This window comes from Mastacembelus armatus, chromosome 11 (genome assembly GCF_900324485.2).
Source record: "Mastacembelus armatus chromosome 11, fMasArm1.2, whole genome shotgun sequence".
NCBI classification, from domain to species: Eukaryota; Metazoa; Chordata; class Actinopteri; order Synbranchiformes; family Mastacembelidae; genus Mastacembelus; species Mastacembelus armatus.
Window position 1 is genome coordinate 13,107,417 of NC_046643.1, and position 23,465 is coordinate 13,130,881.

The following is a 23,465-nucleotide window of genomic DNA, read 5'->3' on the forward strand; positions in this document are numbered from 1 at the left end:
GTGCATGTAACTTAAATATGACACTGGCAGCAATTTTTTCAGATACAACTCAACAGATTTGTTCTTGCTTGGATGACTGACATGCTGCTTTGCATACCAAGTATTTTTTTTTAGGTTTGACCTTGCACTAGGACTATTTCTTCATGGAAATCTCTCACATCTGCTGGAAAATGCTGCTTTTTTTGCTGCAGCTGGAGCATTGCTAACCTTAACACCCATCTTTAAAGTTACCTCTTATATAGGACAAACTGATTGTATATTGTAATTATAGTGTAAAATATAGCTTGGGGTAATTATAGTGGACTGTATTAAAGGTTCAAAGTGTAATATTTAGAGAGATCCATTAGTAGAAATGGCAGAAGTACCATTAATAAATATGTTGTCATTAGTGTGTAACTGCTGCAAAATACCGGCCACTGCATTTTTCTAATCCTACAATGAGTCTTTTAAATATATAAAGGGAGCAGGTCTCCTTTTATGGAGGCAGCCATGTTGTGCTGCCATGCTTCCACGGTAGCCCTGAATGGACAAACCAAAGATTGGCTATAGATCATGGCAACTGTAACTAATATCTTAATTTTAAAAAAAATTATTAGTAAATGTACAGAAAAATAAGATTATACATTATTTATTGGATTAAATTCAATAGGTGAGGACCTTATAATTCACAGTAGGAAAACCTTCATTTAAACACTAACCAATGAACTGCCATTAGCCTGAAATGCTTGTAAGATTGTTACATAGCATACTTATGTGCTCACATTAGCATTAGCTCAACCAACTAAAATCTTTAAAGTGTCCTAAAGACCCATTATTGTCATTTTGTTACCGAAGCAGATAAAATTCACTCTGAGGAGCTCACCTGACACGCTTCACTTAAACTGTCGCTCTGTCTCAGCCACTCTTACAAAAGCAAGGTCCTGTTGCACAAAGGACTGGGGCTTTAGGGATTCCTTCCCAGACAGTTTGAACTTGTACTTTTTTCCAGAGCTTTCAGGCATTGAGTTCATTTACACGTGTGTGTATTACAAAGCTGAAAATTTGACTAGGATTAAAATGCCTTTTTGAATGAATTAGTGGTTTGGAGAATCTAAAAAAAGCTGCCATGAGTTCAATTTTTGTAAATAACCTGGTAGAATTTTATGTATTTATCATGTCGGTGTGATTTCTGTCTGCTGAACATGTTGGGATAAAATAGCTTGCAGCTCCAGAGTCTCTCATGACAGCTTTTCATCTTTTTGTATTCTGACACAAGGGCACATCTTGGGGGAATCTCACTTGCATTGTGATCAAAATTTTATGCAGTCCTCACACAATCATATGCTGGTAAAGTGAAGACGCAGAGAGGGAGAGACAGAAAGTAAAAATGTAATGCTGACCACACACATTCTTCCCACCACAGTAGATGCATAATAGACATTTTTAGGACAGGTGTGGAGGGTCCGACAATGTAGAATGTGTCATTTAGCAAAGGAAGTAAAAATCTTTTGTTCTAAAATAAACACCAATGTAGAAGTCCAACACAGTAAATACACTGGGATACACTGGGAGGACACAATGGCATTGGGGATTAAAGTGACTCTGTCTCAGTCAGTGTGCACCCCACTTTAACCACAGCCAGTTACCCACTCCCACCACTGCCTCAGACAGCTGACTTCACAGCCTGCTTTGAGTTCTGCCCACACATGCTTAATTCACTCAGTAGTGTTAAGTTGACTTTGCTCTAAACCCTCGGCGTCCAAATTCACACTCTCGCTTTCCAGCGCAGCTGCTCTACCTCTGCTGCCAACTTGGTTTACCAAAGCATTTTTCATGTGCTGCAGTCTGTGATGGTGCTGTCACCTCTTTAATCTAGATGATCCACGGCTCCTCAGACCAGAATTTAATCTGGCCTTAAATTAGTGCTGCTCATTTGCTACATAATATTCTTCAAAGCGGATACACTTTTTATTACTTTCCTCCTTTGTCTTACTTTTTTCCTCATTTTCTCTCCTATGTTCAAAACTAATGGTAATTATGTAGGATGCTAGTTCTGGCTTTTCAATGCAGCTAAAAGAAATAAACCCAAAATATCAAAAAGGAAACTGTCTAATATCTATTCATCCTTTTTCAAAACACGTTTTAGGAAACGTGGAGGGAATAGCATCATATTTTGGGAAATATTTGTTTGCTTGTAGAGATTTGATTGACATCACTTTGATTGACACACTGGTAATTTGTCAGACACGCTGGTAGGTAGATTTTTGTTTATCTTGGACTGGGCTACACTAAGCTAATCACCTGCTTTCCTCATTCACATTTAGATACAGACACAAGATTGGCATCAGTTTTCTCATCTGAAGTGAAGATGCTTATTTCCCAGGAACTATCTCTTTAAATCAAACTGCCAAAGAGTTGTATTTTTGTCCACACAGCTCACTGTATCTTAGAGATGTTTCAGGATCAGTTTCCTGGCTCACTTCCAGTCTGTACATCCTGTATTTTAGCTCAGAAAGCTACAGCTGAACCTAAAGGGCAAACACCTACACATTGGCTGAAGTGTACATACTTCATGCTGTAAGCTGCACTGATAATAGATTTCATTTGATTTGCTTCATTTACCCACAACTTTGCAGCAAAAATGTTTTTCTTCTTGCATTTTTTTTTTCAATTGAACCACTGACCTTGGTTCGCCTGAGGGAGACAGTTTTGGCTTAAATTTCTGCTTCCACTTCCAGAACTTGCTAGAGCAACCCTCAGCTTTACGGTTACTCTGTGATCAGGCTACGGTCTTCCTTATGTTTTTATAATTGCACTACAGTTTTCCTGCAGACTGTACGTTCTAAACTGCTTCTTTTAATTTGCTCCATTTACACATCAGGCAATACCAACACTACATTTACATTAGCATTTTAGAATTTCTGTGTTATTATGGGAATTTGCTTTTCCGGGCAAGACCAAAATTTGAGACACTGCACCATTTGCTAAAATACACCTTGTCAGTCACATGGGCTCAGTCAACAGACCACACTACAAACACCAGAACTGAGAATCTGGTGGTCTTAAATTTTCCATAAACTCATTAAAAAAGGATCAGATCTCAAGAATCATACTGAAATGGCAGGAGTGACTCACAAGGTTTTCTAAGCTGCAGTGACTCATTTTACACTGAAAGCACATATCTAATCATATCTGAATTTTTGAAAGTAAATAAATTCTTCGTCTTTCACCAGGACACGTTTGATGCAAAGCTTCAAAGAATCCCACTCCCACGAGTCCTTACTTTCTCCTAGCAGTGCTGCGGAGGCTTTGGACCTAGTTCTGGATGAAGAGGCTATAATCAAACCTGTCCACTCTAGTATTTTAGGACAAGAGTACTGCTTTGAGGTGTGTTATATTGAACCTAGAACTTTATTTATTTATTTATTTTGACACATGCCTTGACAATTAGAAAAATTAGGAAATTGATGCACAAATTAGTTGGTTACACCATTAAGGCTTTTATTAAGCATGATTTAGTGTCACTTTTTTATACGATTGTAACTGTACATTGAAAATCTGTGACTCTTGGTCTGTTCTGGTTAAGACAAAACAAGCACTTTATAAACTACAAAATTATTTATTAGTTGGGAAAATCAATTGCATTTGAATCCGTGTTGGGAATATTTCATGATCATAAATATATTAAATCTATATGTTTTTCCTGCAGGTGACCACCAGTTCAGGGACAAAATGTTTTGCCTGTCGCTCTGCTTCAGAGAGAGACAAGTGGATCGAGAATCTGCAACGAGCTGTCAAACCTAACAAGGTAAAGACAACGGATTTTTTTTTTTTTTTTGCTGGTTTTTAAATTCTAGAACCTGAAAATGACCAATTAAACAATATTTACCTTAAACAACTACTTGTTATTACATCTCAAGACCCAGGGTGTACCACCAAGGACAAATATAAATGAGGACTGTTATAATGCAGTAACAGAACCCCTTGTTTTATTGTCAGGACAACAGCAGGCGGGTAGACAACGTGCTCAAATTGTGGATCATTGAAGCTCGAGACCTTCCAGCTAAGAAACGCTACTATTGTGAGCTTTGTCTGGATGACATGTTGTATGCACGCACCACCAGCAAACCCCGGACAGACACAGTGTTCTGGGGCGAGCATTTTGAATTTAACAATTTGCCTACCATTCGTAGCCTTCGCTTGCACCTCTACAAGGAAACGGACAAAAAAAGACGCAAGGTAATGACTCAGTGAAACAAGCACATAACAAAATAATGAAAATCAAACTAATGAAAGTATCTTGTTTTATTTGGTTATCTAGGAGAAAAGCACATACCTTGGTCTTGTCAGCATCCCCATCTCCAGCATCACGGGCCGGCAGTTTGTGGAGCAGTGGTACCCGGTCATACAGTCCAGTGTTTTGGCCAAGAGTGGTGGAGTTGGAAGTGCCAAAGTTATCAACGCCTCATTACGTGTCAAGTCTCGCTACCAGACAATGAACATCCTCCCGATGGAGCTGTACAAGGAATTTGCTGAGTACATAACGAACAACTACCGAACACTGTGTGCAGTTCTGGAGCCACTGCTGAGTGTGAAGAGCAAAGAGGAGGTGGCGTTTGCCCTGGTGCACATCCTCCAAAGCACCGGGAAGACAAAGGTAAAGACGGGGCCAAATGTAACCTGACTGTGTGTTGTTTTGTTATGGGAAATCACTGCTCACATCTCTCACTTCCCTGCATGAGGGGTTTATTGCAATAAATTCACTGAAGAATGTCCACTCCACTGAACAACAAAAATAATCTCTTCTCAGGAGTTCCTGTCTGACATGGCCATGTGTGAGGTGGATCGATTCATGGAGCGTGAGCACTTGATCTTTAGGGAGAACACGCTCGCTACAAAGGCTGTGGAAGAGTACCTCAAACTGATAGGTCACAGATACCTCAAGGATGCTATAGGTGAGGCTGCTGTGGATGAACCCAAACTTTAGTATTTATTTCTGGCTGCCTGAATAAAGGGACTGTGTGACATTCACAGCAAATCAGACATTTTGAAGAGCATTAAATGTCACATAAACAAATTGCAATTAAGAAGGTCGTGAGTTCACAACCCGGCCTTTCTGTGTGGAGTTTACATGTTCTCCCTGTGCTACCTGTTCTCTCCGGGTATAGAGAATGGATGGATGGATGTATGGATTGGATTATTTATTGATGTTCTTGATGCACACCACTTGAAATTCACTACATAGTACCTAATATAAAGGCCATAACAGTCTTTTTCATGTTTTTATCACATTTATTACAAATTTTGTATGTTTTTAATATATATTTTTAAGTTTGAAGATTAGCTTCATCTCAACAGCGACTGTATTATTCACACAGTAGCGTAGCAACATAATTTTCTTATTTATTCCTTATAGCAGGAAAAATTACGTAATTTTTAAGCTCCAAAACTGTTTTTTTATTCTAGCCGATCCAGCTGTTAATGAAGTTAAGAGCTGAACTTTTTAAAGTTTATTTTGCATTTCTGGTGGAAAAAAAAAATAACAATGGTGGATCTACAACTGCAGGTGATTTCATTCGAGCCTTGTATGAGTCTGAGGAGAACTGTGAGGTGGACCCAATGCGTGTCCCGCCCTCCGTCCTCGCTGACCATCAAGCCAACCTTCGCATGTGTTGTGAGCTGTTACTCTGCAAGATTATCAACTCTCTCTGGTCAGTTTTGGCCTTTTTGTACCTCTCAAATTATAAAGTCTACATGTATCTGTTCTATACAGTGGGTACGGAAAGTATTCAGACCCCTTTAAATTTTTCACTCTTTGTGTCATTGCAGCCATTTGCCAAAATCAAAAAAGTTCATTTTATTTCTCATTAATGTACACTCAGCACCCCATCTTGACAGAAAAAAACAGAAATGTAGAAATTTTTGCAAATTTATTAAAAAAGAAAAACTGAAATATCACATGGTCATAAGTATTCAGACCCTTTGCAGTGACACTCATATTTAACTCACATGCTGTCCATTTCTTCTGATCCTCCTTGAGATGGTTCTGCTCCTTCATTGGAGTCCAGCTGTGTTTAATTAAACTGATTGGACTTGATTAGGAAAGGCACACACCTGTCTATATAAGACCTTACAGCTCACAGTGCATGTCAGAGCAAATGAGAATCATGAGGTCGAAGGAACTGCCCAAGGAGCTCAGAGACAGAATTGTGGCAAGGCACAGATCTGGCCAAGGTTACAAAAGAATTTCTGCAGCACTCAAGGTTCCTAAGAGCACAGTGGCCTCCATAATACTCAAATGGAAAAAGTTTGGGATGACCAGAACTCTGCCTAGACCTGACCGTCCAGCCAAACTGAGCAATCGTGGGAGAAGAGCCTTGGTGAGAGGTAAAGAAGAACCCAAAGATCACTGTGGCTGAGCTCCAGAGATGCAGTAGGGAGATGGGAGAAAGTTCCACAAAGTCAACTATCACTGCAGCCCTCCACCAGTCGGGGCTTTATGGCAGAGTGGCCCGACGGAAGCCTCTCCTCAGTGCAAGACACATGAAAGCCTGCATAGAGTTTGCTAAAAAACACATGAAGGACTCCCAGACTATGAGAAATAAGATTCTCTGGTCTGATGAGACCAAGATTGAACTTTTTGGCGTTAATTCTAAGCGGCATGTGTGGAGAAAACCAGGCACTGCTCATCACCTGCCCAATACAATCCCTACAGTGAAACATGGTGGTGGGAGCATCATGTTGTGGGGGTGTTTTTCAGCTGCAGGGACAGGACGACTGGTTGCAATTGAAGGAAAGATGAATGTGGCCAAGTACAGAGATATCCTGGAAGAAAACCTCTTCCAGAGTGCTCAGGACCTCAGACTGGGCCGAAGGTTCACCTTTCAACAGGACAATGACCCTAAGCACACAGCTAAAATAACAAAGGAGTGGCTTCGGAACAACTCTGTGACCGTTCTTGACTGGCCCAGCCAGAGCCCTGACCTAAACCCAATTGAGCATCTCTGCAGAGACCTGAAAATGGCTGTCCACCAACGTTCACCATCCAACCTGACAGAACTGGAGAGGATCTGCAAGGAAGAATGGCAGAGGATCCCCAAATCCAGGTGTGAAAAAGTTGTTGCATCATTCCCAAGAAGACTCATGGCTGTACTAGCTCAAAAGGGTGCTTCTACTCAATACTGAGCACAGGGTCTGAATACTTATGACCATGTGATATTTCAGTTTTTCTTTTTTAATAAATTTGCAAAAATTTCTACATTTCTGTTTTTTTCTGTCAAGATGGGGTGCTGAGTGTACATTAATGAGAAATAAAATGAACTTTTTTGATTTTGGCAAATGGCTGCAATGACACAAAGAGTGAAAAATTTAAAGGGGTCTGAATACTTTCCGTACCCACTGTATGTGTATCGATTGGTGCAGTGTCAAGTCTACCTCGTATCTGACACCAAAAGTATTGAACTGAAACAAATTTATAGAAGGAATACATAAAGAAATACACACAATGAAACAAATATGTTTATAAATGTATTAAAAATTCAGATATTAATCAAAATAACATTTTAATTAAATAGCTTTGCACACATCTTTTTTACAGTTTAGTTATTTCAGGGTTGAAGATCTCCATCTCCATCCAGCAAGTTTAGTCCAGTAGTTTTCCATATGCTTTAGTCTGCCGACCTTGTTTAATCCCTGAGAGCTTTACATAAGCAGCTGGATTCGTCTTGCATGTCTTCTTGACAGTGGGTAATAAAATCATGTTCTTGTTTCAGCATATTTCCCCGGGAGCTTAAAGAAGTTTTTGCCTCATGGAGAGCCAGATGTGCCGAGCGCGGAAGAGAGGATCTCGCTGACAGTCTCATCAGCTCCTCCCTGTTCCTTCGCTTCATGTGCCCAGCCATCATGTCCCCCTCCCTGTTCAACCTAATGCAGGAGTACCCCGCGGAGCGCACGTCCCGTACTCTCACGCTCATTGCCAAGGTGATGCAGAACCTGGCCAGCTTCAGCAAGTGAGTGTCATCACCTGTGCTCTTTCGTCAGCTACAACATTACATTAATTTGATCCCGTTTCTTTTTAGAACTGTAGATGCTGACACTTGTGCTAGGTGGGATGCATGTCACAGAGAACCATCACAGAAATAGAGGCTGGCAGTTTTCACTGTGAGGGTATAAACTGTTACTCACCCACAGCGAGCTCTGAGCCTTTCAGCTGTGACGCACTTGTTCCGACTTTCACTCTGTACTCAACACTGACATTTCTTGAATATTAAAACAACTTCTCTGTTGGCCTATATAGGTACCAATAATATATATGTAATCATAAGACGTCTGGCTATAATTTAAAATTTGAAATGCTAAGACATGTAATGCTTTTTAGTAGGCATATGTTATATTTTGAAAAAGTAATTTTATATTATGGTCCTTTTATAGTTAAAAAAAAAAAATTAAGAAACCAATTTAATATTCATGTAAACATTCACCCTTATGTTGTTTAAAAATCTTGTTACTTTATTTTAATTTATGGGGAACATAAGTACATAAAGCAGAAACGTCTGTTCAGGTCACAGTGTGTGTGACGGTTTAATTTTACTTTAAGGTTTTTTTAAAACTCAACTCCTACTGGTGAATAGGAAATATTAGATACTTCCACAGTGTGCAGTATGTTTTCACCCTCGTCTTTGTCCTAATTTCTCCTGTCAATAAACTCAACAGATTCGGGCCCAAGGAAGAATACATGTATTTCATGAATGAGTTCCTAGAGATGGAGTGGGGCTCCATGCAGCAGTTTCTTTATGAAATTTCCAACATGGACACTGGAGGAAACATTGGGGGATTTGAGGGCTACATTGACCTTGGCAGAGAATTGTCCATGCTCCACAGCTTACTATGGGAAGTCATGGGTCAGCTTAGCAAGGTAGGTGGACTACCACTAAGTTATTGTTAACATTTACTATGATTTCTATTATTCTCAGAGACCTGTCCAGGGTGTACCCCTGCCTTCTACCCGAAAGAGAGCTGGGATAGGCTCCAGCAGATCCCTGTGACCCTGGTTAAGGAATAAGCGGGTATAGAAAATGGATGGATGGACTATTCTCAGAATGTAGAGTTGAAAAATGAGATTCTGCAGTTTTCTATGTTTCGGACACAGTATGACTATTACTTGGACTCCGTTAAAACCAAGGTGAAATTAGTACTTTAATATTTAACTACAGAACATTCACAGTTAATTTTATAAAATTTACTTTAGTTGTTACATAATGAAAGTTATAAATGTTTTATGCTCAAGCCCTGACTCATACGTTAAGAAATTTGGTTTTTTTTTTCATTCTCTGTATTGTGTCTTTGGAAGACATTTAAATTTCAAAGATTGATGAAGTCGTCATTTAACGGTTCCCAACCAAGGGCCAGGCTGGGGGTACTGGTTTTACTGAGATGGTGGCCCCAGAATGAATGAACCTCACTGATACCTGAAAGCTGAAACTCCTAATGAAATTAATGAATAATAAAGGGTTTAGTCTAGATTGGTGACATCTAACTGATCATCAATCAGCTTGATAGGGTGAATATGGGCATGTGTCAGGGCATCCTAATTTATTATCATAATACTAATTTAAATGTATATGGCTTTAAAGTCTGTGTGTTCAGTATTTACCATGGCCCTGGCAAAGTCTGCCTGTGCTGGAAGTTTCATCTATCATGCTGGCAAAGCAACAACAGTCGCCTGTAGTGATTTTGAGCTAAAATAGTTCATTACGAATCACTGATAGTACTGAACATGGTATGTGAAGAAGAAGTCACTTACTCTTACTCTTATTCTCTAAATTGTTTCTGTGTATTAGGATGCTATTCTCAAACTCGGACCCCTACCGAGGCTGCTGAATGACATCAGTGTCGCCCTGAGGAACCCACAGCTTCACATGCCTACAAATCACCAGCCAGAACGACCAAAGGACAGACTCTTCTCGCGGCCATCCTTCAATCGTCTCATGTCATCTGACTTCCAAAGCCTTATGATGCGTGACTTAAACAGGTATCTGTATTACGAATATACACCGATCGCACATTGAGAATAATTACAGTTTCACATGGGTGTAATTAACAGGACACAGAAAAAGCCAAGAATTCATTGCAGGTGAGAATTCACTAGGTCAAAATAAAACAGTGGTGTATTTCTCCATAATGCTAATGCACCTCTTCAGGCTTTTTAAGTGTTTTTTCAATCAGTAATTGCCAGCACCATCTGCTCCCAGACTCTCCTACCCAAACCTCTTTCCTCTGTGTTTTAATTCATTTCAGCACTCTGTTATCGTCAAGAGACAGTTGCACTCATTATAGCCTAACTCTTTAATTAAGAGAAATAGCAGTGGTAATATCAGAGGACTCCACAGCAACTGTTTTGTGTTAACTATTATAAGTCCCTTTCACCAAAATCCTTTTGGGAACCAAAATCTGCAGCAGTGAATGTGTAATTGAATGAGAATGACTTAAATCTGCTGCAGGCAGGTGTGAAGAGTCAGACCAATGCAGAGCGACACACCTTCTGCTCCTCATAGCTCTGATCGCAGTGATATCAGGCTATGAGTGACTGACAGGATGGAGTCAAACCTTCTGCTTGCTGGTTTTTTTCCATATGGGAGATGATTTTTAGCGGTTCAAATTTGCTTCTACACTTTTCTCTTTTGCTTCTTTATTGTGAAATATTGTACTTTCAGAGATCTAAAAATTATTTATAAAAATCCACTTTGTGATTGAACTGCTCACAAATTGAAGCCATGCAAGCCATGATGAGCAGTTTGATCACCTTATATTATGGGTTTATAGGCAAAAAAGGCTGAGACTCAATGATTGCAGTGTCTCTGGGTTGAATCTCTATTTAGGCCACAAGGCAGAATTAAGATTTGAGGCTACCTGTCCTGGGCTTTCTTTCCACATTGCTTTCTGCAATGAATAAAATGGGATAATACAAAATAGACTTCAGTATAAAATATGTACAAACTAGTAGCAATGTCTGTTATGTTTCTCCAGTTCGATAGACATCTCTCGTCTGCCGTCCCCTACAACTGGAGTATCAGCTGTAGAATCCCTCTCATCCAATCTAAACATGAGGCGCCATGCAGAACGAGACCTCCGTTCATCAAGAGAAGTTTTTTATGTGACCCGTCCACCGTTGGCTCGATCCAGCCCCGCATACTGCACAAGCAGCTCTGACATCACTGAACCTGATCCAAAGGTAGGCTGTGAAATATTCACGTTGCTGTTGGTTTTTTTTCTGTCAGTCTTTTCTACAATCTTGTGAATACTGTATGTTTAGGTACTCAGGGCCAAAGCTGCATACACTTTTAGAAACTGTGGGCATTTTTACACAGGAGATGTTGTGAATGTAACAGATGATGAGGGAATTTGACATTGTGTCCAAATTTCAATAAAAAGCCCAAATTTTTAGAGCAGATTATGATTAAACTTTTTTTTATTGGTGTATTATTAGGTTGCAATACATAATACATGCTATACATGTATACAAAAGTAAAGGAGTAAGTTGCTATTAAATGTTACTACACTCCTGTTTTTGTTTGTGCATTGATTTTTAAGGAACCCAAGAGATTTTGATTTTCAATTTAGTTGATAAAAGATCTGCTACGGCCCAGCAGCACCTGTAAACAATAATGTGTTTCATACGGCCTTACAGGAAACATTTCTGGGCATTCAGACAAGACATAAAACAACACTAACCAGTATAAAAAAAATTAATGAATTAAAATACACAAAGATGCCCCTTGTATAACTATATGACTTCTCAATAGATTTAAACACATTTTTAAATTGTAAACACATACATGTACTGTCCATGTATATGTCTGTGAAGTACATTTGATTTATGTATGTGTTTCATCTCATTGTGAACTTTCCTTTATCATGAGAAACATTATATAAACAAAATCCAGTTTGAAATTGAATCTACAATAAATGTTCTTTTTGTGTCTCTAAGGTCCACAGTGTGAATAAAAGTGTGTCTATGATGGATCTTCAGGACTCCCGTATGAACAGCATTTCCAACCTGAACTCTGTGGGAGATATGCTGACCTCCTCTCAAGCCTCCATCGCAGGGCTCGGCCACAGCTTTGGGAACCTCGGCGGTCCGCTTCGTATGGGAGGACATATGCCGGCGGGCTCAGCAGGCTCTGGTTTGAGGCTGAGCCAGATGGGCCACATAGGGGGGCCCACTGAATCCATCTCTCAACAGCAACAGCAGGCAGCAGCAGCCATGCACTTCCCCTTGTCTTTCCAGAACCCACTATTCCATCTGGCTGCCCAGAACTCCCCGCCTCAGCCTCCTCCTCCTCTCCTCCTCGCTCCTGAGCCGGAGAATGGCCACCCTGACTATGCTCCTGCCTTTGGCAACAGCGCTTTCTCCCGCAGCGAGGACTTGTCCGCCCTGCGGTCACAGAGCAGTCTGGTGCAGCCCAGCATTGTCCACTCACACAGCTACAGTGATGATTTCACCCGGCAGAATCAAAGCAATGACTACGCCTGGCACCAGCTGTCGCTGCAAGTGCAGGTAGGAACCTGTCACTTCCACTTACACGGAAAGAAAGACATGGTTGATGGTCGTAATAATACAAGGTCTCCCTTACAATACAGTATGTCATAAATATATAAAATAAGTGCAATACAGCTTTACCATTTAGACTACACAGTTGACTCCCATGGTGTAAACAAAACTTTTCTAGAATTATATTAATTAATATTATAACATAGTCTAATGTTGCACCAGCAGCTTATATTACTGTTTATTTTATAGGCAGAGGTGATTTAAATCATGATCATAGATTATAACACCTAAATGTAGAACCGCAGAGCATCACTCAACCGATTGATGAGAGCCTTACCAGTAAAAGACTGTTACCACCAGGTTAAAAATTGGTCTCCGTATTTTGACTAGATTGACTGAATAGACAGCAGGCTTTTGTAATTTAAATCACCACTAGGTGGGGAACTTCAGTTTTAATAGTTTATTTATAAATTCACAATCTTCAAACAGTTTTTTTTATTTCAGATGCTCAGTCTGTTTTGTTCTCTTGAATTTATGTCCATGATCAATAGTATATATAAAAAAAGAGTGTATAAATATTGTATTGTCAATGTTGGACCTAAAATGTTGAGGATGACACTCACATCGAAGAATTAATAATATTTAATCCCAAACAGTATTTCCCAAACATTTGTACAGACTTGTCATTTATTCATACTGTGATTTAAAAAAACAAACAAAAAAAAGTCTGTATGAATTGCCTAATTTACATGAGCCCTCAGCAGTTCATTAGATCCTGGCTTGTACTTGTTTCCACTGTGTTCAGATTGGTTCTCAGATTGCAGAACAAACCTTAGATCCAAACACAATTTGAAATGCAAAAAATGTCCATGTCATGAGCAGCAAAATATGTAAATCACACATGTAAGGGTGTGCTCCAGACAACAGATCATTCACCCTCCTCCTCTGTTGAACAGTGCATTGTGCTCAACATCTGCCACACTGTGTGTCCTTGTTTCAACAGGACTGGAAAGTAGCTATTCATTCAGTAGGAATGGTAATATTACACATAGCATAATGCAAAATGTTAAAACCCAGTGTACTGCTGATGAGAAATATATCTCCTGGACAGTGACAGGTAACTCTTCGAGAATCTATATTTTTCTTTGTACATTTTGGTGAAATTTTATAAACTTTAAAAATGTTAAAAGGTGAAATTCTTTGATAAGGTTCAGTAAGATTCTGGATCTGGACTGACCTTTTGGTTTTGACTTGACGGTATTTTCATGGGCTGCTGATCTACCACACTGATAAGTTTACTACAGCATGTCTGTGTAAAATTACAGTGTTTAATGATACTGTCATGTAGTCTTGAGCTATTCCTGTTCTGCTGCGTGGGCCTTAATGGAACAAGCATCACAAGAGCTTCGTGTTTTATTAATACAGATGGTGTTATCAGGATAGCGCTGTATGAATTAATTATCTATCTATCCATACCCACATGTATAAATCAAGTGTAAAATACTAATTAGTTTTAGGGGTAAAACACACTTCTATCCAAAGCCTTGTTTTCTAAAGGTGCAGTACAAAAAACCTTGGCTGTCATACATACATACATATATCTTTTAATTTTAAGTTAAACAATCTGGTAAAAAAAAAAAAACTAATGCATTGAATTTGTGTTTTGGATTTTGGTGTTCCTAGGTCAAATATTTGTTAGCTGTGTGCACTACTGTCTGCCTTTGTGTTTTCTTTGATTGTACCACTGGAGGGCATTAAGTCAAACATCTTCACATTTTACACATAATGGCCTTTAGTAAACATTTGCCCCATTTCTTGACAGTTTCTTTGTTATCAACCATCCTCTTCTTTCCTCTCAGGAGTCTCTGCAGCAGCAGAATCTGATGGGAGTCTCATCCCAGACAACCACTGGGACCGGCACTCCTGCCTCTTTGGCCACACCTCCCACTACAGTTCATCCTGTCCGCCAGACATCCATCGCCCCAGCACAGCACCTGAAGTCCCAGCGGTCCATTAACATTCCAGCCACCGCCACACCTCCAAAGGTTCGCCCGCAGAGCAGGAACCTCCTCCTTGACTCTTCAGACACAAACTTCAGTGGCAGTCAGCCAAAACATCGCCAAACTCAGCAGCCACCACCACAACAACAGCAGCAGACGCAGCAACAACAGCAGGAGACACAGCTGTCGGTGACAGACAGTCCAGCTCCTGGGCTCCCGTACCAGACCAACTCCGCCAAAGACAACCAGGGCCTACCAGCCGCAGCGGAAGAGTCAACAGACACACCAACTAAAAGCACCAAGAAGCCTCAGCAGTCACAACTGCAACCTCCACAGCAGCATCTGCTCAAGCCAGTTTCCAATAAACAGGTCAGTGCAACGTGGAACCTTCTGTTTAAGAGCTGCTCCAAACTATCTGGAACTAATACATTCAAAAACAGTATTCATAATAAAATGTAAACGTAAATCAGGGTGTTCAATGTTTTAATATGACATGATGAGAAGATTTGTAAATAACATTTGCATCTGAAGAACCTCTACTTACCTAAAACCTGATGGTCCTGCGCTGCTGTTTCCAGGGTTCTCAGTCGACCTTAAACACCCCGGCCCTCAATGAGCGTACAGTTGCCTGGGTGTCCAACATGCCACATCTCTCTGCTGACATCGAGAGCCTGCGGCCGGACCGTGAGGGTCAGCTGAAAGAGTACTCCAAGAGCATGGATGAGTCAAGGCTAGACAGGGTCAGTACATGCATTTTTTTTTTCTCAGCTTTTTTAAAACACTCACTTGCTTAATACCATCAGTTAACAGTAGATTAAAAAAATACAACACTTAACATTTGTGTGTGTGTGTGTGTGTCTGTACGTTTGTGCGATTTCTCCAAAATATCTTATGATATTAAACTGAGAAACAAAGAGAGATTTACAGCAACAAGCAGAGTAAAAGAAACCTAAAGGCTTTTTGTTCAGATTTGCAGTGTTAAAATAATTTTCTGATCAACACATTTTTTATTTTTTACATAAAATATGATATAGACACTCTGAATGTAAAGCTGGTTTAACATGTTCCAAACAGCAGCCTGCAGCTGTTTAAGTATCTGACTCAGATACCTGTAAATAGCTGGAATGAAGTTCTTTATAACCAGCAGATTCATACATCCTTCTAATGCTGGTGGCTGTTGTTGCATTATCTATGATGAATAACTCCCACGCTTTTGCCTTTATTAGAAACAATAAAAAGGTGCTCATGTAATGTTTATTGTAGTGTACTTAGATTTGTGCTGGCACACATTTAAGCCAGACTTATCCAAAGGGCTAAAATTAGACAGTTGGATTTGCTTGAGGTTCTTGAAGAGGTTTCAACTCTCACCTGAGAAGTTTGTTTAGTTCTGACTGACCGATGAGGAGTCCCAAATACTGAACTTCTGTGGTGTCGTTATTAGTTAAAGGGCCATGTGGGGCTTTAGGTTCACATGGTGTGCATGCTTTATAAGTGGCCCTGGGAGGATGTATTGAATTGTGAGTGGATGATTGGGTGCTGTCGTAGACCCTCTTTTTAGGGATTGTTGTTCCAGTTTGATGTAGCTCTTCCAAACTGTCTGTGTTCTCTGGTTAAAATGTGGACATTAGCGCCATCAAAGGAGTCTCACTTCTTATACCCTTCAGATACTGCTGAGATTTGTCCTTAGCATATGATTATCTTGTGTTGTGCCATGCAGTTGTGAAGCAGTTTTTATTTCCCCAGTGTATAGATCTTGCTGCAGTGAACTGCATATACTGCATTACTCTGCTTCTGTCTGGGTGACTTTGTTCTTAAGGGTGAACCAGGTTCTGTTTCATAGTGTTGCTGGGTTTTCAATGCACACAGGCATTTTTTAAAAATATTTTCCTGAGTTTTTCAGATATTCCAGCAATGTTGTGTCGTTGGTTAATTTCTTCTGTGTCTGTCTTCGGGGGATTGTTACTTGGTGTGACTTTTCATGGTGCAGGGCTCTGATGACTCCCAGTTTGTGCGCCAGTGGGTGGTGAGAATCAAAGGGTAAATACTGGTCTGGGCCTGTGGGATTAGTGCATACTTCACCATTCAGGCTTCTGTCATTTTTGATTTCTATGGCAGAACCCAAAAAGGCCTGTTTCTTCTTTCTTCTTCCTCCTATGTGAACTTGATGTTGCTGCCCAGTCCAAAGATGTGTTCTGTTAAGGTTTCCTCCTTTGTTTTAATTTTAACCCAAGTGTCACCTACTTTTCTTAATCAGTGGGTGAAGTTCCTGCAATAGAGCTCACAGCTCCTCTCCCTGCTTTTACCATGTATAGGTTGGCCACAGCTGGGGGCACAGGTGAACCCATCACACAGCCATGTGTCTGTTTTTAGAATCAGATGAAACTTGAATTGTCTTCAAAAACCTCAAGCAAGTTGTTGCTTACTTTTAGCAATTTGGATATACCATGATCTGGACAGAGAATCGTCACAGACCTTTTAAGCCTTGCACCGTTCACATGCAGTTTTGTCTGAATTTGAAACTCAGCACAGAGAGATTTGTACTTCAGAATTGTGTCTGTATTGACAAAATCAGTCATTCATTCAGGAATAGTGCAGAATAATCTGACGTCACTATTTCATTTCATTTCATTTCATCTCATCTTTTAGGTAAGAGAGTATGAAGAAGAGATACATTCCTTGAAAGAACGACTGAAAATGTCTCATCGCAAGCTTGAAGAATATGAGCAGAGACTTCTGTCGCAGGAACAACAAACAAACAAGATCTTACAGCAGTATCAGAATCGCCTGGAGGACAGCGAGCGCCGCCTGAAACAGCAGCAAATGGAGAAAGACTCTCAAATCAAAGGCATCATCAGCAGGTGATGAGTGTTCAGGTTGAACCAGAGCTGGCTGAAATGAGGCTGTGCCAGTTACTGCTTGGTTTTCTCTAGTGCGTCAAATTTGCCACACACCTGTTAGTAAATAGTCATAAAACAACACCACCAACTTTACAACATTTTAAGAAATTGCCTCCAAATATCTTTGTTACTCAGTCAGAGATGTTTATTCAAGTAAAAGTTATTTATGGGAATTGTCACTAAACTTCAAGACCACAACAAAATTAGGAAAAGGTGAAAAACACAACTTTAACAATGTAAATGACTTATAGAGGCAGTTTTTTTTCCCCAGTAAAATTCATACTATATGTTCAGTTTCTACTTTGATTGCAAAGTTCAGTTCTGCCAAATGCTCTGGCCCAGTCAGAGTCCTGGGTGTGTTTTGTTCACCCACCTGTGATAACAGCAGCTAAGCCATGTAGGTTAACGGTTATCCAGCCTGTATGTAGAGAAGAATTATTACTCAGGAGAGGTAGTAAAGACAACACCAATATCTGTGTTACTTAAGGTTGATGAACACTGACCATGACGAACAGCAGGGATACTGTCAGTCCTGAGCTATAAGACAAGTATTCCCCACAGTGACTGTCAAAGCTCCAAAAGCCTCCCCGTCTTTACAGTGGAGGAAAGAAAAGTTCAACAGTTCTTTAAAAAAAAAAACAAAACAAAAAAAAAAGCAAATAAGCCCATTTCCCAAAATACAAAACTATTTCTTTAAATATATCTTAACCAAAAATCAAACCCATGAGGCTCACTAATACAAAAGACTTCAGGTTAAGTGTTAAATTCCCCAAAAAACTTACTGTGACTGCAGCTACATACTTAAAGAAAATATAACTTGCATCAAGCTGTGACTCCTACCAAATGAATGTTTGTTTTTTTTTTGCTGCATTTTCCTTTTTCTGAAAGCCACAATGTTGTATAGCCAAAGCTTACATTTGATCCAGTTTTAGTAGAAAGCCCCAGTTAAATTAAACCTTTCCTCTGCATAGAGGTGCAGCAGAATGGTTCACCTTATCCTGCGCTCACTAATTTCACAAGTTGTGTATCAGAACAGTCAAATTTGGACTCAGAGCTGATCTGAAGTCAGCTCAGATTCAGCTTGAGGAAACAGAGAATAGCTGGATCTACCCAGATATATGTCAAGACCTTAATATCATCACATGGCCACATAATCCTACAACAAATTTAAAGAACACCGGCTTCATTATTCTATTTTTGTCATCCGGTATGTTTGTTTCTATTTCCCTGTTGTCAGACTCATGGCTGTGGAGGATGAGCTGAGAGGGGGTGCCATTCCTGATATTAAGCCTCGAATCCTCACAGACCAGGTTTGTGCCTGTGTCTACATCTTTGACCATCCCTATTCGCTAAACCAGTCATGTCCCAAAACACTTCGCTTCATTCTTGCATCACATCCTGAGCATTAGTCTAAGCCAGTGCAGGGGAAGAGTCTGCAGCTGTCATAGACACTTCACCTATTCCCATAACATTTCACCATTTTACTGCACGTGCCTGAGGGGAAAGTGAAAAACATAATGCTTTGATTGACTGATTTGATAAAAGACTTTCAATCTACCCAGCTCTTGTTTTTAGAAATTAAGAGCTGGATAGGTATTAAAATTTATGTACTGAGGTCAATCTAGTTTGTCTCTGTGAAGGAATGGCAAGTATTCAACTTTGAAACTGAATTTTATTTACCACAAAAAGAGTACATCGCATTCATCATTAGCAAAACCTTGACTGTGACTCACAAGCAGCGTCACACAGTAATTCTTCAGGGCCCAGCTTCGTGAATACACCATGTGGGCTGGAATGTGACGCAGGTGAAGAGGCTGTGTATTTGTGTCTGTGTTTACGCTGAAATAACTCAGGAGAAACATTTGCTATCCTTGAAATACACTGTCGCCTTCGTTGCAGCTCTCGAGAGCAAACAGACAAAATAGCCTCTTGAGAACTCAGACCATATATAGAGATGTTTCTCCGCACTGGGCCTGCTCTGAGACTGTAATTGTTCTCGCAGCAGATTTTCTGACATATATGAGTTAATGATGAAAACAGATGAAAACAGACTCACGGCATCCTATCTGCCTCAGCTATGAGACAGACACAGTTAGTGCTTTTCTCTGGTGACTATTAAAAGAAGAAGAATAACGGTCACAGTGAGTGCTGAAATGCTATTCCTTCACAATGGGAACGTCCTGTTAATGTGTGAGCATGAACACTTCTTTCCCAAAGAGAGAAACCAGACAATTGGGATTTAAAGGAACAGGTCAAGATTTTGGGAAACATGCTTATTTGCTTTCTTGCCAACAGTTAGATGATGAGATAGATATCACACTCATATCTGTACAGTATATATGAAGCTACAGTTAGGATTTCATAAAGAGATAACACCTAGGCCTTGGTAACAATGTCTGAATCTTGGCGTCTAGTCAAGAACTCTAACCACAGCATCCAATAAAAGGGCAAATTGCTGATTATTTTTGGATGGAGCCAAGCAAACTGTTGTCAGTTTTTGTGCTAATTTCCTGCTGATCTAAGCTCCATGTTTATCACACAGACATGAGTGGTATCAGTCTTCCATTCTAGCTTTCAGCAAGAATGTATAACCCAAAATGTTGAGCTAATCCTTTAAACCCGAGCCCTCATAACGCTATAAATGATATGAAATCAGTAGTAATTTCATTTGTTTGCTCTCCCTTCAGTCTATCAGCCAGGGCTATGGTGGTCACCCAGGATCCTGACTCCCAGTTCCAAAGTGACCAGAGTTCATGATGGTCACTCAAGTATAGGAAGACTGATTCAGATCCTCTATAAAACAAATCTCTGCAGTGGAACCAGGACTACTGGAGGCTTCTTCTCACAATGTTCTAAAAAAAAAAAAAAAAAAAACCCCCCGCCCAAAAAAAAACTTTGCACATAATCAAACTTTGCCTCCACCAGAAGTTGACAATCAGCCTGAGGACCAATGTGTGCAGTCAATCTTCCGCACATGTTGACTGAAATTTAAGCCAATGCCACAACAATGGCAATACTGAACCTAATGAATTTCTTTATTTAATCATAAGAAGAGATGTGTAAAACACTGAGGATGAGGATGGAGTCATGATGTTCCCTGCTACAAACGGCACAATTGCTTCTCACTCTTAGCGGCTGTAGAAATGAGACGTAGAAAACACTTTTACAAGCACAATGTTCACTCATGCATCCAGCATGTTGTTCAATCATTTGCCATCCAGATACTCAGATGCAGGGCCCAAGTAAAGATCTATGTCACTATTTGATTCTGATGAAATCAACATATTATCTGACTGCAAATATATTTTCACTTGGTGGTTAGCATTATTTGCATCCAATATAGTACAGCCATCCTATCTAAATAGATGCCAAACCAAAATTTATCTTACTTTATAATTGCTTTAAAGTGAAGTTACAATCCAGATCCTTTGTTATCATTTTCCTTCGGCAAACAGTGTAAAGCCAGAACTATAGTGTCTTGCATTTCAGTGTATAGAAGAAGTATTTATTAAAGCTACTAAACCTTTTTAATAATAGAAATATTTTACAGAAATAATCTGAGATTAAAATATGTTTTGTTGATTTTGTAAAAATAATAGTGACAATAATCATAATGAAGGACACATTTAATGTTTCAGAACAGTGATACAAAGTGCATACCAGACAATACAGGACAGTACTGAACAGTTTTCTCCTTCACAGTTACATTTAGAGCTGCAATGAATGATTTATCAATTGACAGAAAATTCATTCAACATTATCAAGCAAAACTTTTAAAAATGTGATGTGGCCAGCTACTCATATGAGTGAATTTGATGGTTTTGCTTGTCAGAATTTGATGGGTGTTTTGACACAGTTCTCATACAGATTCATTTATGATGAAAATAATTGTAAAAATTCCTTAAAATGAACAAACCAAACTCAAAAGTCAGAAAATCAAGACCTTTGGCCTCTCTTTATATGACACTTTGTAACACTGGTTTGAAAAGAGCTATAAATAAATTTTAATTACTATGATTGTAAACATGATGTGCAACTGAAATCAAATCACATAGCAAGTAGTGAGTTACTCATTGGTAGTGTTTAATGTGCAACAGTTCTGCATGTGCTTTTTAAGTGCGAGGGCGAGTAAGTTAGTTTGCTGTCAGATATTATTCTAATGTACAAAACATTTTTGACATGGCCTTCTTATCGGAGGGCATCTTTTTTAAATCCAATCTGCTGACTCTTCCGTTTTTTCAGAAGAGGGTGGCATTCAGCCTTTTGCATTATACACCATGAAAGTATTGAGAGAACTGGACAGAAATCGCAAACTGACAGACAAAACAGGAGAGAGTAACAACAACAGTAAAAGCAGTTTCCAAGCAGGGATATGTAGTATATTTGCATAGGATTTGACTGCCTTATAGTCTGTGCTACAGGTCCCTAAACAACGCCAATACAAAAAAAAAAAACAAAAACTTGTAAACTTTGTATATTTAATGTCCTTTTTTTGTAGTAAGGTGATGAATTAATAAGCAGTGTGTTGGTTAATTCTGTATGTTAGAATTATTTATATTACAAATTCATGGTTGATATAATTTATCTTAACCTCTTGCCCTTAAGACATTTTCCTTTAAGATAAATATCAGTGATACAAAGTTATATGTTTATGTTACCAGATATGTATAAAATAGCTTAATGTATATCTATTCTTATATGTAAAATGTATTCAAATCAAGGGTAGGCCTACAGGCATGTTGAACTTGTGGTAAAAAACAGTTTTTTATTATAACTCTTAATACTGCAATCCAGAAACTACCATGGTAAGGTGTGACCGCATTCATACAACTAGAAGTGAACAATTTCCCAGCATAGCACACTTCTGTTCAAGATGAAATAATATGAAAAGTTCTTTCAATATCCCACTTATATTGTGTAACCAAAAGTGGTGCTTTCAACGATATCAATACTGGATTGCAGTAATCTTCTTTTGAAATGCGCGGTTATTTATTTGGCCTGCATTGCGATGAAGTATTTTGAAATGTAATACTGCACTTTTGTTTTCATTTTACAAGAAACTGCAGTCCATAGTGAAAAATGTCTTAAAGACATAAAATATCTATGTATTATTGAAATGTTCTCTGGATTAGCTGCAGTGGTACAGTGTGCTACCTCTGAAAATGTGCTGTGATCCCCCTTCTCTGTCAGAATTAAGGATCCTTATTATGCTTTAAATGACAGCCTGAGAGGATACTTTATTCCATTTGGCTAGAAAACTTTATTGAAAGAAACAATTATAATGAATATATTATAATAAATATATAATATAATGAATATATAATTTTTTCATAACTAGATGCAAAGGTAAGTTTAATTTTTTTGGTATTTTTTGGTCGCTTGTTCATTGCTATTTTAATGAATGATTTCCTATTTAAAACTTTTGCCATAACAAGGGCATTTCTGATGTTTGTACTATTGTAATTAAGTGCCGTTACCATTATATTCATACAACTCTTTTAGTTATGGGGCGAGATTGATTGTGTTCCTGGTATTTGTCAGACTCTCAGGTGTTAGAAGGAACTCTTTTAATATCTTTATTGCCAAATGCACAAAACACAATCTTTGACCAGTGATACATTGAAGAAAAACAGTGAAAAATCTGATGAAAAAGTGGGTCTGTGCTTAAGGAAACTTAGTGTTTTCTCCACTTTTTTTTTTTTTTTTTTAGGTTAATTCCTAGCCCTCATCTAATCCATACAGATAATTATATTCATACCTTGTTTTTATTATTGCTTTAGATAGTTTTTTTTTTTGATCCAAATAAAAATTCTCCATTGTAAAATAAAAAACTACTATTGAATATGTGGTGTATGTTCACAGAATCACTACCTGTTAAGAGGATGTATGAACATTTGTTGACCTGAGGGGAGAAAAATAACTGCCATTTTGCTGCAGCTAAAGCAGAACCGAATAAATGGATTGGTAAAGCTTGTATATTTTGATGGGATTTGCCATTTTTCAACACATATTTATGGTTCTAAAACTGATGTATAGTAT

The 23,465-nt window shown here is 39.0% G+C and overlaps 1 protein-coding gene across 2 annotated transcripts in view; it reads left to right on the forward strand.

Moving 5' to 3' along the window:
* Nucleotides 1-23,067, forward strand: part of LOC113126719 (ras/Rap GTPase-activating protein SynGAP-like) — a 38,535-nt gene extending 15,468 nt beyond the window's left edge. Inside the window, exons 4-19 of one of the 2 annotated variants that reach the window (XM_026300816.1) lie at nt 3,213-3,366; nt 3,689-3,787; nt 3,979-4,218; nt 4,301-4,636; nt 4,790-4,934; nt 5,546-5,690; nt 7,752-7,988; nt 8,692-8,893; nt 9,819-10,009; nt 11,005-11,209; nt 11,966-12,535; nt 14,389-14,898; nt 15,108-15,269; nt 17,176-17,387; nt 18,664-18,736; nt 20,114-23,067. In XM_026300816.1, coding sequence (XP_026156601.1) covers nt 3,213-3,366; nt 3,689-3,787; nt 3,979-4,218; nt 4,301-4,636; nt 4,790-4,934; nt 5,546-5,690; nt 7,752-7,988; nt 8,692-8,893; nt 9,819-10,009; nt 11,005-11,209; nt 11,966-12,535; nt 14,389-14,898; nt 15,108-15,269; nt 17,176-17,387; nt 18,664-18,736; nt 20,114-20,152 — 3,520 coding nt within the window. In that variant the 3' untranslated portion in view covers nt 20,153-23,067. Of the gene's footprint in view, nt 1-3,212; nt 3,367-3,688; nt 3,788-3,978; nt 4,219-4,300; nt 4,637-4,789; nt 4,935-5,545; nt 5,691-7,751; nt 7,989-8,691; nt 8,894-9,818; nt 10,010-11,004; nt 11,210-11,965; nt 12,536-14,388; nt 14,899-15,107; nt 15,270-17,175; nt 17,388-18,663; nt 18,933-20,113 lie in introns of those variants that run through there. The other variant, XM_026300815.1, reaches the window with a different exon arrangement.
* The last annotated feature ends 398 nt before the right edge of the window (nt 23,068-23,465 follow it).